Source organism: Fundulus heteroclitus, unplaced genomic scaffold, assembly GCF_011125445.2.
Source record: "Fundulus heteroclitus isolate FHET01 unplaced genomic scaffold, MU-UCD_Fhet_4.1 scaffold_106, whole genome shotgun sequence".
NCBI lineage: Eukaryota > Metazoa > Chordata > Actinopteri > Cyprinodontiformes > Fundulidae > Fundulus > Fundulus heteroclitus.
Window position 1 is genome coordinate 445,019 of NW_023396519.1, and position 16,249 is coordinate 461,267.

Genomic DNA, 16,249 nt, shown 5'->3' on the forward strand with positions numbered 1-16,249 from the left:
CAGTCTCTTACGGAGGCGTAGAACTGACACGTGACCAAAAATCATTATGGATCCCGTTCTAACGACATACAGCACCACAATCATTGTTGATCATGTGTCACTTCTACGCCTCCGTCATCTCTAGTGCAGGGTTCTGCAGCCTGTCCAACAAATATTCCCCCTTTAGCCCCCAGTCAGCCTCATCGAAACTTTAGAGCCACAAATATGACATGAACGTTTGAAAATAAAGACATAATACAGGAAATTTGACATTTTAAAGAACTGTTTTGAACTTTTGTCATTTCTACTTTTACTATTATAGATTTAAATAGGATGGCTAATAATTTTTTTTTTTTCAGATGAGGTTGACATTTGTGGATAAACGATGCAAAAAAGTTGTTGTGAAAGTTGTGAAAATGTGAAATGCAAATATTCTATAAAAACTGCTGCAACTTATGTTTTTATGTTTATATAAAGCAGTTGGTTCTTCATTTTTGGCCAACGTTATTAAGAGCCGTTGTTGAAGGTCTAAGGAGCCACTTGTGGCCCTGGAGCCACAGGTTGCAGACCCCTGCTCTGATGCAACAAGGACCGTTTCTCAATTCACAAGAACTCGTCAAGTTCGTTCTTAGCAAGAACACAGGAAGTACAGACTTGGGGAGAATGGGAGCATGCAGAACGTATGTCTGTGTATTCTAACAGAAGCGTACTCATGTACTCGTGACGTCACCAAACGCACAGCTTGCCTGGACCTGCATTTCACCTCCTGTTATTAGTAGTCTTTAGAGGATAATAAATTTTTGCTTATATTCATCATAAAATGAAATAATTGTATGAATAATGTATTCATTGTTGAATGTGAGACGTAATATTTTGTGATAAGTTATGATTTAAGTTCTTTAGCCTTTTTTTAACGTACATAATTTATACACTATACCATATTTTATTGAAAACATTTTTAAAACAATATTTTTAATATCTAAAAAAGCCTTAAAAATATCTAAAAATTTACATAATTGTGGCTATAAATCCAGCAATGGCAGGAATTTTTTTGTTGGGAGTTGTGCTGGTCGCAGTTGTTGTAGTGGCAAATAAACCTTTAAAAAAAATCCTTACCAAACCACCAAAATGAGCAATATTGCTGTTGCTTTGGTCGCTGGTCAGCTTTACCAGCAGGCTGAGCAGGAGGTGGCGCAATTGAGGAAGAAAATCCGAGCAAGGAGAAGATTGATGCGGCAGAGGAGGCTCAGGAGAACTGATCTCCATTTATTCTCTGGATATCCGATTGGCCATTGGTAGTACACGTTGCTATGAGGTCACCAGCCGCCATATTGATACTCCCTAGTTACGACCAGTCGGAATGTAAACAGTACGTGCGCTACAGCATCGAACAACGATGGTTTTCTCAATTTCAGGGGGGGGCTTAAGACTTTTAAAATTAAGATAAATTCATCACTTTGACTCGAGCTATATACCACTTCATATATTTAGATCTATGACTTGAATAGGGCTGGGAAGGCTAAAGCCGCAGTAAAGCCTACTAACGTTAGGGCTACTCGTTATAGCCTAACTAGGCCTAGGCCAAGCCCAAGGGAATGACCCAACATTAGGCCTACAGATGATTTTGTTGATCCTGCATTTGGCTTGCATGGCAAGTGAACAAATATGTCCCTCACGAGGCAAGATTATTATACCCTAAACACAGTCTAAAAAAATACAGAAAAACCAATAGATCTAGTCTACTGGGTCAATAGACCATCGTATGCAACTGTGACTGTATTTGACAATTTGTAGGCAAAGGCCTAAACTGAGAATCACACAGCATTGACAGCTGTCACAGTGCTGTATACCTAGGTCTAGTCTTTAAATTATTTATATAATCTGCAAATGTTAGATGCACCATAATTTAGTACTAGAAGGAATAAAGTCCCGGTGGGTTTCTTTTTCTCTGTCCATGCATGATAGGGGATTGAGGCCAAGAATGGCAAGATGTGATTGTAGACTCAGACTATACATAGATCTATAGGTCTTTCCAAGTCGTATGTCCGTCTACACAGTGACTGTGATACTGTGGATGGACAACATTGTATCTTGTAGAGATCATCCCCGACGAAAGTATCACATCACCAGATTATTCAGTCACGTTTCATGTCTGAGGTGAAGTAACAGAAAAAAAAATCACCAAAGTCACAAAGATTGCAGTTTATCAAGTATTATAAAGTATAGGGATTCTTGGGGATTTATCCGAATACCAAATTGCGATGTCCAGTATGACACTTTCTTTCTCATTCCTACCTCTAGGTTCTTTAGCAATTTTCACATCACCATTCTCCATGAATTACAACATTTGACTAAATATGCCTGCGTATGAGTGCCATTGAGTGGTAAAATATACATGTAGCACCAGGAATCCTTATCTTGAGGAATGACATGGCCGGATTTACATGAATAAATCAAGCTTAATATGTAATCACCACAAAATCATTTTTTTAATGTATCATGTTTACTGTTCTTCATTATACTCCCATATAATAAAATCAGTATTCGGTATTACATAATTATATATACACATCTTCTTCGGCCGCCTTGATTTCTGTTGCATGCACTTAAGTTTTTTCTTGGTTGATGCTAGGGCATCCAAAGCCACGTCTAACTTCCTTTTTAACATTTTGGGACTATCACTGATGGCATACACATGTTCTCTCTTCACTACTGCATCCCCTGTTGCGCACGAGGAACTTCCTTGCTCTTGGTCAATATGCGGACCCGGTGTTGGTTCTTGTTTTACCAGTCCGTGCGCCAGATCTTTCCCGGGAGATTTTGGAGTCTACAAAAGAAAATATATGTTAAATATTCAATATTAAATGTCACCATTTGTTAAGATACATCATATTTGCTCTATTTATGCATGCAAGAGAGTTTAATGATAGCTGGTGAATGGGAAGAAAGTGATTGGTGCATCGATATACAGATATCAAGAAGTTCATGTATTCACCATGATGGGCAACATCAATATCAGTTTTGAACCATGTATATTTATAAATGTATATGTGTGTGTGTGTTTGTGAAAAAAAAGAATATACCTTCTGAATACGCTTGGGGAAGTTGAATAAGGTTGGGAGTGCACCTTCCCTGAGTCGGACCGTCTGGCCAGTACGGTCAAAGCATTGCTCCTCAAAATGCTCCGAGCAAAGCACCGACGTCTTGGATGGCTGCCACTTTTTCCTTCTCACATTCAGCACCCACTGCTTCATCCGTTCAGCATTACCGTGTGGAAATCTGCAATCAACAAATCAATACATATATATGACATAATATACATTTCACAGCAAATTACTTTCTATTTTCTCTACTTTCTATTTTCTAACGTTAGACACAATGTCTAATGACTACCTCGGTCAATGTAATCGAGTATGCCCGAGATAGCCAGACTAATGTTAGGCTACAGACTATACTATGGGATACAGCGGCGTATATATGGATTATCTTGGAGCTTGATATTGTTAGTACATCCACTGACTGTAAAATTACCTGTGAAACGTCCTCCCACAGCCGGAAAACTGCTTGTTGTTGCAGCCAAATGCTACACACGTCGGCATGTTTATGACTCCGTGAGAGCAGGGAGCAGCAAGATGGCGGCGGATGACGTCAGGTTTTAAGGCAGAGGCAAGCCTTGCTAGCCCATCTGTGGCAGTTGGTTGGCATTTTAAGATTGACAGCTTGTTTCCTACTATATATATATATATATATATATATATATATATATATATATATATATATATATATATATATATATATATATATATATATATATATATTATTAAATAAGTAATAAGGTAGAAATTGTGGCCAGGGTTGCTGCTTTTCTTTGGTTTTATTTTGACAAGTTCCATGTGACGTCAGCTTCCGGTGGAAGCACGCTGAGAAAAGTTGTTGCCTCTGTTTTAAAACGGTTGTGAGACGTTTACGATTGACTCAGTTTGAGTGCTTTGCTTGTTTTATTTTATTTTTTTTAATTTATTTTATATTTTTTGCACCCCGTTTCTGTCGCAGCACCGTTGGAGTCTAAGTCCGCATTTTAAACCGGTAGTCGGGGCGCCCCGCATCTTTTAAAGCTTTTTTAAGAGTCTTTGCTCCAACTCAGCTGATGCTCGTGGTCCCTGGAGGAGTTCTCTAGCTGTGTAGCTTCCGTGCTGTTGATCCAAGCGTGTTGAACCAGGGGCAATACGTCAACAAATCATGCCGGACACCGACCCATGAAGCCTGCCCTCGGACTGCGCTCCAGAAGCCGACGGTTAACCGGCAGCTAGCGCTAGCTTACGTTTAGCGCCAACCAGAGGGGGTGTTAGCGGCTGGCCTGACGTCCTCACAGGTAAAATAACTTCGTCTATCATGGTTTCCCTTAATTATTTAATGCTGTATTTCCAGGTTAACGCTGAACGTTTAAGGCAAGATGAAAACTAACTCCATACTCGTTGAGGGAAAGCCATAGATGTTCTACCTAAAACTCACCCTGTTGACTAAGGTTAGATATCGAATTCAACAACGATATATATATATATATATATATATATATATATATATATATATATATATATATATATATATATATATATATATATATATATATAGATATATATATAGATATATATATATAGATATATATATAGATAGATATATATAGATATATATATAGATATATATATATAGATATATATATAGATATATATATAGATATATATAGATATATATAGATATATATATAGATATATATAGATATATATATAGATATATATATATATATAGATATATATAGATATATATATATATATATATAGATATATATAGATATATATATATATAGATATATATATAGATATATATATATAGATATATATATATATAGATAGATATATATAGATATATATATATATATAGATAGATATAGATATAGATAGATATATATAGATATATATGATAGATATAGAATAGAATTCAACTCTATTGTCATTGCACTGCCACAAGTACAAAGCAACGAAATGTGTTCTCTGCTTTTAACCCATCCCCTAGGGGAGTAGGGGATGTGTGTGTGTATATATGTATATATACAGGGCTGTCTCAGAAAATTAGAATATTGTGATGAAGTTCTTTATTTTCTGTAATGCAATTAAAAAACATGAAATGTCATACATTCTGGATTCATTACAAATCAACTGAAATATCCCAAGCCTTTTATTGTTTTAATATCGCTGATTATGGTGTACAGCTAAAGAAAACTCAAAAATCCTATCTCAAAATATTAGAATATTTCCTCAGACCAAGTAAAAAAAAAAATGATAACAGCAAAACAAAATCAAACATTTGAAAATGTCCATTAATGCACTCAGTACTTGGTTGGGAATCCTTTTGCACAGATTACTGCATCAATGCGGCGTGGCATGGAGGCAATCAGCCTGTGGCATTGCTGAGGTGTTATGGATGCCCAGGATGCTTCAATAGCAGCCTTTAGCTCATTTGCATTGTTGGCTCTGGTGTCTTTCAGCTTCTTCTTCACAATACCCCACAAATTCTCTATGGGGTTCAGGTCAGGGGAATTGGCAGGCCAATCAAGGACAGTAATGCCATGGTCAGTACACCAGTTACTGTGAGAATCTTATGTCGTCTCTTAACCACTACCATACTTGTGATTTAGTTTACTGAACCAAGCTGAGTGATTTTCAAGGCTCAGGAAACCCTGCAGTGTTTCGAGTTAATTAGACGATTCAAGTGATTAGTTGAATAGCCTACTAGTATACTTTTTCACAATATTCTAATATTTTGAGATAGGATATTTGGGTTTCTTAAGCTGTAAGCCATAATCAGTGATATTAAAACAATAAAAGGCTTGCGATATTTCAGTTGATTTGTAATGAATCCAGAATGTATGACATTTCATGTTTTTTAATTGCATTACAGAAAATAAAGAACTTCATCACAATATTCTAATTTTCTGAGACAGTCCTGTATATCGATCGATAGATAGATGTAATAGATAATAGAAAAAAAAGGAGTCAGTAAAAACCCCTTGTTAAAATAAAGGGTTGAGTTTGAATTCAGTGTGTGTGTTCTGTATCTAATATATCTAAGTGTAGGTTTTGAACTTGAAAATGATCGACATCGATCAATATGATTTCTATTTTATCGATATGCTTTTTTTCCCCTTTTTTTTCTTTTCTATATCGTCCAGCCCTACTGTTGACTTTTGCTTTCACATCATAGGGCCAGTCCCGTTGCAGAGCAGAGATGAGAAAGGCCGCAGCAGGCGGTGACGAGGAGGCTCCCCTGCAGAATGGCTCCTCCGGCCGCAGGAGAGCCGAGCCGCAGCCCGTCGAAGGAGACGACCGCAACTCCAGCCCCGGCGGTCTGCAGGACGAGTACGACGACAACGATCTGGGCCGCAGGAGAGAAATCCGGAGCAAATACAGGGACCTCATCAACTCAGTCCAACGTGGGTTGTTAACCGAGAGGCAGCTCTGTTTAACAGAGTACTGTGGCTCACGGTGTCTCCCCTTCTTTCCTTTACAGAAAACAGAGAAGATATGCTGAGTCCGTCCAACAACAGGCTCACAGAGGTCTTGGACGAGGCGGACAAACTTTTTCAAGATGGTAAGCGTGGGATAACGCACGGCGTTTCGGATTAGGAGCCGCAAGTTTGTGGCTATTAGGGCTGGACGATAATTCGATAACAATATATATCGATCGATAGGAAAAAAACGGGTCAACAAAAAGTTCAGTAGAGCAGTTTTCCTTCCTTTTGCATTGTAGCTTATCATGTAAATTAATGTTACATCCTCCCAACCAATCACAAACGCAGCCCCAGGATGCTCCGTCTCCTTCAAAGAGTTCAGAGAGCACGCAAACCCTTTTCATTTTCAAAATAATTGCAGTTTTAGTAAAAAGTTAGTTGAATAAAGGATTGAGTTTGAATTCAGTGTTCATCTGTAGGTCACTATGCAACAGCATAAAATGCCCAGGGCTGCAATTAAAATGTATGTTTTGAATTTGTTGATAATTGTCGATGGAGATGGGCACCAGCGACCCCATGAGGGATTAAGTGGGTCAGAAAATGGATGGATGGATCAATATGATTCCTATTTTATCAATATGCTTTTTTTTCCTACATTGTCCAGCCCTAGTGACGATCGCAAGAATTGTCATGTGGGAGAGACGTCATAAGGAGCTGGATGTTGAAGGGAAGAGGCGTTTAAGGACCTTTCAGTGAAACCAACATTGGTTATATAGCTAAAAATCTTGTTTACAATGCTGAACTTCTGAGGCTAATTTCTGCAGATTTTAATATATTATCATGAAATTTTAAGCTCTTAGCTCTCTGCCTTTTTAGTGGTTGGAATAAATGTCCTTTAATTGACCTGTGATAATCCTTTATGAGCAGTGCTGTGAAGGATATTTTCATCATTTACTCAGATGACTCCGCCTTAAAATAAGATCTTCACTGTGCATTTGTTTTCAAAGTAAAAATGACGGTAAAAGCCGAGATTAAGAATTATTTCCAATTTAGCTGTCGAAACCTGGGTTCTTTAACTCCGTCCTGCATGTTTTAGACGTCTCTACTCCACCACAGCCGAATCAAATGATTGCATGACATCCTCAGCAGCCATCGAGGCCTGTTAATCAGCCATTTATTTAAGTCAGGGGCGTGGAGGCAGGCAAACGGCTAAAAGATGCAGGACGGTGGATCCTGAGGAATAGGGTTGAAGACCCCTGGTCTAAAAACAATGTGGGAAATTTATCGCCAGCATCTTAAATAAAGCAAGACGAGTTGCAGGCAAACATTTTATGTTGGCTCCCCGTATCAAGTGGAGGCTTTGGCAATTGTAAAATGTATTTAAAATGATTAGATGGTTGCAGGGTTCTCGCCAGCGCAACGGCGTAATCGTCATCCTGGTGAGGACCCTCAGTCTTTGATATTGGGGTTTACACCAAATGTCATGTCTACCCAGCGTACATCCGTCCTCGCGGAGCCCTTCACACCAGATGGTCTGATCCGACTCTTGTTCTCTGACAGTTCGACAGGCGAGAGAAGCGGTGCTCGATGCTCACCTTCTTGTTGTGACGACAGACCTGGGAAAAGAGAAAGCCAGCCAGCTGATTTCTGAGGGGAGCGCTTTTGATTCCACTGTGTTTGCTGAACATCTGGTGAGTCTTTTTTCTTTTTTTTTTCTTGCTGTACCATGCATAGCCAGCGTATTAAATTGATCAATACCACATTTGCAAACGGCGGCTTGTATGCAGTATTTATGCTTGCATACAATACTGGGGGGGCGTGTGTGGAACGATGGAAGGAAAGAGAGTGAACATATGGATCAATAGCAGCTGAAGTCACCCCAGTATTTAGCAGCACAATCACAGTTTTATGGTTTCCTAATAAAATAGTGTCCTATGTTGTTATTTGGAGTGCATTTTATTCATTTGCTTCAGTAAAAAGGCAATAATATTCCACAGTAAACAACGGAGAAATACCAGCTTAATGCTGGTGTTTTGTTCCTGTAAGAGAAAAATGGATCTAACAGACAAAGGGCACATGTGACTACTTCCTGAGGATAGTCATGGGATGGCATAAGATTCTCCTGGTTTCATGGTATAAAGATCCTTCTAATTGCTTTTATTTAAAATAGAAAAATTGCTATAGTACTATAATATTAGAATAACACCCATGCTGATCATATCTGACCAGCTGTAGTCTAGAAACAATGTTACCCTAAGAAGATTGAGCACGAGGCGGTCACCACCATAACCGTTAACCGTTTTAGTTTTTTTAACAACCAGAACATTTTACAAAGTTTCTTTCTTGCTAGTTAGGGTAAAGTGTGGTGAACTCCTTTAGAGCAGCTGGCTGACGGTGTGCAGGAGGATGTCTGTGCCTTTGGCAGCTTGAGAAAAATCTCGTCACTCCAGCAGCTTTTCTGACTCCTTATTTAAATGGAAAATTTAGTGGTTTTAAAACCATGGCAAATGTTGAAAGTGGTAACCAGCCTGCTGAAGGAGTTAATGAAATGTGCAAAGCATTTACCGTGGATGGTTGAACTACTCATTTCTTTAATGCAAATGTAGAGAAAACAAACGAGTCGGTCACAAGGAAGCGTCTCCTCTTCTCCAACAGTTGTCCTTCATGGGTCTGAACCGACTAGAAGACGAGGATGATGAGCCGCCGAACGGAGGTGCCGGCGATGGCTACCTCCCTAAAGACGCCTGGCACAGGCTGGCCAGGAGAGCCGAGTGTTGTTTCAGGACGGCTCCTTCTTTCCACTACATGTGAGTCCCAGAGAACTTAAATTACCAGCAGCAGTTTAAAAACGCTCTGGGTTGTGCCAAACCCATTTAATCACTGTTTTTTTTTATTTTTATTCACTTTTCTGTATTTGCCTCATATTTCTACAGCATGGGTTACAAATGTTGGAAAAAAATATTCTTGTTAATGTGTTCTTCTAGTTGTAGTTTTTGCTCTACAATTTGAAGATATTATCACTCAGAATAAAGACTCTCACAGCATCATCCTGGGTCTGACCCTCAACAGGATGGGATCCTTCTACGCGGAGCCACCTCCTCCGAAGCAGAGATTAGAACGACAAAAGAAAGCACCCAGCAAGGAAGCCAAGAGGATAATGCCCACTCAGGTAGCTCAAAAGCTGCGCCGTCATGCCTTCAGTCAGTGAATGCATCTGAACCAGCATGAGGATTATTTCTTAACAAAGTTCCGTCTGTATACACGTTTATCCACCTTCTATGTACTTTAAAGGTCCTTTAATCGGTCTGTTCTTTGTCAATGTACACTCTATTGCCAAAAGTATTAACTTAGCCATCAAATAATCAAGATCAGGTGTTCCAGTCACTTCCATAGCTACGGGTGTATAAAACCAAACCCCAGGCATGCAGACAGTTTGTGTAAAGCTATAGAGCTACCCTAGGGAGTGTTTTATGTCTCAGCGTAACTGTATGGTATGGGAGAGGAAGGACTTAGCACGGGTGGTGAGAACAGCGCAGGGGATTGTGGGATGCCGTCTGCAGGATCTAGACTCAATTTATGCAGAACGAGTCCAAAGAAGGACCAAGACGCATCTCCTCTGATCCCACCCACCCAGGCAATGCGCTGTTCTCCCCTCTCCCATCAGGTAAATGCTTCAGAAGCCTCAAAGCCAAAACAAATAAGCTTAGAAGCAGCTTCTTCCCCAGAGCTGTGAGGGTAATCGCCCCCTGATGGGAGACTGCAGTCCAACGCTTTAAAATCCCCCCCCCCTCCCCACTGTTACTAGCCCGTCATACGTTACAATCACCTTAATGTTACCGCCTGCTGCACACTGTCATCTCTAAATATCTAAATGCACATTTCTGTAAACAAAGCCTCAGTCATCATTATCCAATAAGCACCTTACTACCTCATTATCTTTATCTGTGACCTTCCTGAATGCTAAAATAGTAACCCTTGTTCATTACATGTTTGTCAGGTTTTTTTTGCCTTGTGTGTAATGTGAACTGAAGCGGCCTTCAGGGCAGCCATCCTCGGGAGTTGGGTGCGTTTGTAAAAGGCAGAAACGTTGACCAAGGCGGATAAAAAAAATGTCGCGCTCCCTCTCCTGGCGGGACTGTGAGCTCGCAGGTGACTGAGATGAAAGTAGAGGAGAAACGTTCAAGGCTGCCGCCCACTTGGTTGTACTGTGCGTAAACTGTTCACCACCTGGTCTCTCCGCGGACGTTACCCTTTTGTAGTTGACCGTACCCGTTGCTTACATTTCTCCTGACAAATTCCTACATTTCCCACAGTGGGACGAAGCAGAGGAATGGACCTGGAATATTTGATTAACTAGCCAATAGGGCTGAACAATTAATCGCATTTTCAATATAATCGCGATTTAAACAAACGCAATTTCCAAATCGCAGCGTCTGCAATTTTTGGCTATGTAACAATTAGGGAATTAGACACGTCCATTAGGTGTTGATAAAATGTTTAAAGTGGGTTTGCCTCCACATGGAAAGAAAGACAGTTGCAGCAGTGAGATAATCTAATTTTATTACTTGTTTTAGAGTTTATATAATCATACATAGCATTAAGTACAGGTCAATCAGTTTAATACATAGACTTGTTTGTTGGTTGGACTTTGCACTTTATGTTCAACAAGGATTGATGTCCAAATCAACTAAAAGCTATTCTCTAGAATAATATTCTGATTAATAGAAACATCTAGCCAAGCACCTAGGGCCGTTTTTATTTTATTTTTTTTCTCCAGCAGGCGCACACCTGTCAGTGTGGCACAGAGAGCGGCTGTGACGCCGCAGGTTCTTGCGAGTGGCAGCTGCCTTGGAGCTGCTCTGTATCAGCTCTGTGTCACATATGAAGACTTCTGCCCGGCGAGCGCTTTAAAGTGTGACGCTCATAAAATTGAGCTGTACGTGTACCTGGCCACGGATTTGTCTCCACCTAAATATGCGGGAGCCTGGAGACAGAAATGGCTCAGATGCGATCTGCCACTGTTTAGGCTAATAAGGAATTACGGTTAATAATTGTAATAAAATTAACAGTGAATACGTACAGATGTTTAATAAATTGCTACATGTCGTGACCTTTTTGAGGCGGCTGGCGCCCCCCCCTTGTAGAATGGTAGGGGAAACACTGATGTGACTTGAGTTCATATGCGAGTCAAGACAGGTGAGCGAATACTTTGGGCAATTTAGTGTATCTTATGTTTTGCACTCTGGTGACTTTATTTTCCCACCTTTTTACAAATTTAAACTCACATAACCTAAGTTTCTTAAAGTGTTTTACTGTTAAGTTGTAATTTTAGGCTTACACCTGATTGTGTTGCGTTTTAGCTAAAGAAAATGGAAGAATCTCAAGAAGAAGCGACCGAGAAAGAGGTTGAACGAATCCTGGGACATCTGAAGAGTTACTACCAAGAGGACCGTAAGTTGGAAATCATCTTTGCTGAAATTATCCGGGAGAGTGTAGAGAGTCCTCGTCAACCTCATCCATCTCCAATGGTCCATCACGGGGTTGACATGAGACACGTCTTCACACGCGGGGGCAACAAGTCCTAAATGGGCCGTTAAACTGCAGTTAGTGTTTCGATAGTTTTCCATTTTGGTCTGTCGTATTAAAGTTTAGTTTATTTATTTCACAGGGATACTGTGAACATATTAATCTTTACAAAAGAGGAGACGCTTTACTCCAGATTTGGCTACAACTCCATCTGCATTATCTTTCAAACAGCCATGCAACATTTTTAAGTTGATCAGTACAACATTTACAACATTGACCAATACGATCTCATAGTGAGAATTAACCAGAGACTACAGTAATCTTGATGATGTCAGGTTGTTGTTTTGGGTTTTTATTTATTTATTTTGTTGAGGTTTTTTTCTCTCAGCGCTGTAGGAGTGGTCACAGAGCCACTGTTCAGCCTGAAATAAATAAAGTGAGTTGAAAAAGTGTGCAGCCGTGTCTAAAAGATAAACACAAAAAGGCATGGAAACAAACGTATACAGAGAGACAGAAGCTGGCTGTTCATGTAGAAAAAAAAAAGTAAAGTTTATTACTGGGAAGTTGAGTGGAAGGAAACATCTTTGCATCACAGTAGTAGTTTGACTTTTATGGTGCATCCCAGTGTATTAAAATACATTAGTAATTACTCAGTGTGTCTGTTTGCATTGCAGCATCCACACCAATATCATATTATGAGTTTGTCATTGACCCCAACTCATTTTCCCGGACAGTGGAGAACATTTTCCACACGTCTTTTCTCATCAGGGTAAGACGGGTGCTTTATTTATCTTTTTACCTCCCTTGCCCTCTATTGACCCCAGGCATGGATGACCTTGTTTTTTGTTTCAGGATGGTTTGGCACGGCTATATTTGGATGAAGATGACAAGTTACCTTATATAGGCGAGTATCTGCAAGGATTTCTTCTAGGAGGTCTGATTGTAGAAAATCTCCTGATATTAAAGTACATTATCTTTTTTTTGTTTTAAATGTCTCAGAGCAAGTTGAAGAGGTAGAGGAGGAGGCTCGGAGTTCAGTCAGCCGCAAACAGTGCCTTGTTTCTATCAGCCAGAAGACATGGAGGGTGAGCAGCATTTAACTTCTCTGCTGAATTATTCCAGAGAAAACTCAGTATCCCAGAAAATATTCAGTTATTTAAGCCCCTTTAGCACATTTTGTCTCATTCTAACCACAAACCTTAACATATTTTACTAGGATGTACGCAAAGTACTAATAACTATGAAGTGGAAGTACAGGAATTCATGATTATTCATAAATAAATAAAAATGTATAAAACCATTTTTACACTCATACCCAAAAATGAATTACAGTAAAACAAATAGTCTTGGCCAGTTATATTATTAAGAAGTCCCACCTGTATGTAAAAACCCAGTTGTTCTGTGAAGGCCTCGAGGTTTATTGGAGGCAAACACAGCAGACAGCCCAGGGAGGAGTTTAAAACCAGATCCCAACCGTCAGGCTTCACATATTTAATCCACCATCTGAAAATGAAGAGCGAATGGCACGGCTGAAGATCCACAAGGATGTGGCTGAGCTGAAGCGTTAAGCAGAGAAGCATTCAGAAGTCCAATGTAACTCGGGAGGAGCTGCCAAAATCCACAGCTCAGGTGGAGGAACCCGTCAACTATTAGTCGTGCACCCCCATCAAATCTTGCCTTAATGGAAGCGTGACGAGGGCAAAGCTATTGCTGAAAAAGGGGCTTTTAAAAAGCGTATAAGGAAAACAGAAGAAGATGCTCTGGTCAGATGAGAACAAAACTGAATTGATTAGCCTCCAGAAAATTACCCCTACAGATCACCCTGAACAGACTGTCCTCACAGTGACACCTGCTGGTGGCATCGTACGCCACGGATGCTTTTCATCAGTAGGGGCCGAGAAATCCAGCGCATTCCTGGAGGAAAACCTGTCAGAGGCTGCGAAAAACTTCATACAAGTTCAGAATGGTCTAGTCCAAACCTAAACCCAAAACCAAGTCTCGTCTGTGGCGAGACGTTAAAATTTGTGCAGACACGCTTTATCCAATCTGACTGATCTTGGGTGACTTTGAAAAAATGGACAAATGTTTCCTCTGAGAAATTTTCGTAAGTTTTACCTCACGAGGACTAAAAACACACATTTGCCACACTTAAAGATTTTATATTTTTATATATTTTTACATATACAGTATTTTTACTGTATATGTAAAAAATCTTATATGTGGAAATCTTGTGGAATTCTTTATTGTGCATCATCCTGGGTGGCTCTGTCACATTAAATCTCAATGAAATATAATGAGGTTGTAAAATTACAAAATATCAAAATATTTCAAGTGGTATGAATACTTTGTGTAAGGCGGCGAAATATTAATGTATTTTCTGTTGTTTTTGTTCTTTTTCAGGAGCTAATAGAAGTTTTTGAAATCAAAGAGGCGATAATTCAGCCTCCAGAGACTCAGAACGAGTGACGGTGGCGCTTTCATCTCTCACAAGTTAAAAAAAACAAACCAGGTTTTGTTTCTAGACCTGCAACGAACCCATTTGTTGGGGTTTCATGTTTTTTACTGTTGTTGCCCCGATTAATTCTGTTTTTGAATAGTTGTTTTTTATATTTTTTTTTGTTGAAAGAATAAATTGCTGAAGTTTTCACGAATGTTATTTGTGCTGGCAGAAGTAAAATGTGATGTTTTTATAGTTCTAATAATATAATAATAAGGCAGGCTGAAACAATTTCTAATAAAGCCATTGGTAAAACCGACTCTGTCACAGATTAGTTTAAAGGCATTTAAAAAAAAAGTGTGTTTACTGAATACATCTGGAAGACTTGTTTTAAGCTTTTAAAGCTTTTTTTTTTTTTTTTTTTTTTGGCTTTTTTTTTTTTTGGCTTTTTTTGTAGTAAAACATTAAAGTCCACGTTATCTTCAGCTTTAGCTTCTTTGTATTATTCGTCACTTTACACTGTTGTGCAACAATCGGTTTAGCCATGAGCAGAGTAGCGGTTTTTGGCACAGGCGAACCGGGCAGCTGCCTGGGGCGGCACTTTTTTTTCAATGAGACATAGGGGGCACGAGCAGTTAAAAAGTAAAAAAAAAGTTAAATTATCAGACTGTCAATCTGATATTATGCGAGGTACAACCTTTGAGGATGGTAGCAGCTCTTCTGTGAACTCTGGAGGGATGGAGGCTCTGCAGAGAGGAGGCAGTGTTTCAGGCTTCCTAATGATAAACACCAGGGGTGTCCAAAGCTTTCATCACGAGGGCCAAAACTGTCAAGTCAGAAGTACTTTTTTTTTTTTTTTTTACCTGCTCCATATAATATGAACATATTATAACATATACAATATAATATACAATATTTTAATTAGGTTTTCTGTGGGTAAAGGGATGAGTAAATCCTTGTAGATCCAAAACTTAAGTTTTCCTTATTAAATTATGGTTAATCAGATTTATTCTCATCAATAATAAGAATATTTGGGTCAGTCTTTTAATGTATGTAGCCATTTTTGATAAACGCATTAAAATAGATTTTGGTGCATCAAAGTGCATTTGAGTAATATTTGCTGGATAGATGTGCTCCTGTTTACTATGAAATAAATGAAGTTTGGTCAGTAAAAGACGAATTTTTCCCTTATCAAACTAAAAAGTCTTCAGCACCATCACCTGTGCTGGTGTGCCACAAAATCACTCCAGGGGATAATCACCCCCCCCCCCCCCATTTTACAGTTTAATTCAGGTCAATACAGAAGAAATTCAATTTGCCCCGAACACAGCACTTTTATTATTATTGTGTAATTATAATCCGTCATTTTGCAATTATGGCCTTTGAACCCTTTACATTTTTTTTTTATCAACTTTGACAAGAAAAGTATGATTACATCTTCCAAAACAAACACTTCTTAAAACAAACACTCATCTTAATATTGTTCAAACTAAACAACATAAAAATGCACGGACATGTTTCTCTGCACCACTTTGGAGGAGGATGTTTTATTCTGGCAATGGTGCGCAGAAAATGGAAGAATGGTCTAGAAACCTTTTTGGATGTGGGATTTATTTTATTCCATGTGATTTTATTCTACTATACAAGATGAGCTCTCTGGAGCTTGTCCTTAACATCAAAGTTTTCTTCCCGATTTAATAAGTGTGTGCTTTGCGCCTTTCAAGGACTTCTTGTTCCAGTCTCGATCCTGTACGGCTGGAAAGATGTATGCAGAGTCTTTGCCTTTTTTTTTTTTTTTAGCT

General features: G+C 39.1%; 1 protein-coding gene and 1 long non-coding RNA gene across 5 annotated transcripts; one reads left to right on the forward strand and one right to left on the reverse strand.

The window, feature by feature from the left end:
• Positions 1-2,444: 2,444 nt before the first annotated feature.
• On the reverse strand, positions 2,445-3,647 carry LOC118558186. The gene is made up of 3 exons (XR_004928201.1): positions 3,511-3,647; positions 3,063-3,258; positions 2,445-2,806 (listed from the first exon to the last, which is right to left on the reverse strand). It is a non-coding gene; the product is annotated as an uncharacterized LOC118558186 (long non-coding RNA).
• A 251-nt stretch (positions 3,648-3,898) lies between these two features.
• Positions 3,899-14,503, forward strand: nsmce4a (NSE4 homolog A, SMC5-SMC6 complex component). Of its 4 annotated transcripts, none has more exons than XM_036128658.1 (11): positions 3,899-4,351; positions 6,206-6,466; positions 6,544-6,624; positions 8,045-8,175; positions 9,140-9,291; positions 9,554-9,653; positions 11,845-11,935; positions 12,685-12,779; positions 12,863-12,914; positions 13,010-13,095; positions 14,411-14,503. In XM_036128658.1, the coding sequence occupies exons 2-11, from the start codon at positions 6,262-6,264 to the stop codon at positions 14,474-14,476; spliced, it is 1,059 nt and encodes a 352-aa protein (XP_035984551.1). In that variant the 5' UTR covers positions 3,899-4,351; positions 6,206-6,261; the 3' UTR covers positions 14,477-14,503. The 4 variants fall into 4 exon arrangements, with proteins under 4 accessions (XP_035984551.1, XP_035984552.1, XP_035984553.1 ...); XM_036128659.1 differs by having other exon boundaries at positions 6,238-6,466; XM_036128660.1 differs by having other exon boundaries at positions 6,244-6,466.
• Positions 14,504-16,249: the final 1,746 nt, after the last annotated feature.

Excerpts from the sequence above, each read along its gene's own strand:
- nsmce4a (XM_036128657.1), top strand. The coding sequence starts at position 4,472 with ATGTTCTACCTAAAACTCACCCTGTTGACTAAG. Across the intron at positions 9,654-11,844 it reads AGAGGATAATGCCCACTCAG|CTAAAGAAAATGGAAGAATC; the intron begins GTAGCTCAAAAG and ends GTTGCGTTTTAG. Across the intron at positions 11,936-12,684 it reads GAGTTACTACCAAGAGGACC|CATCCACACCAATATCATAT; the intron begins GTAAGTTGGAAA and ends TTTGCATTGCAG.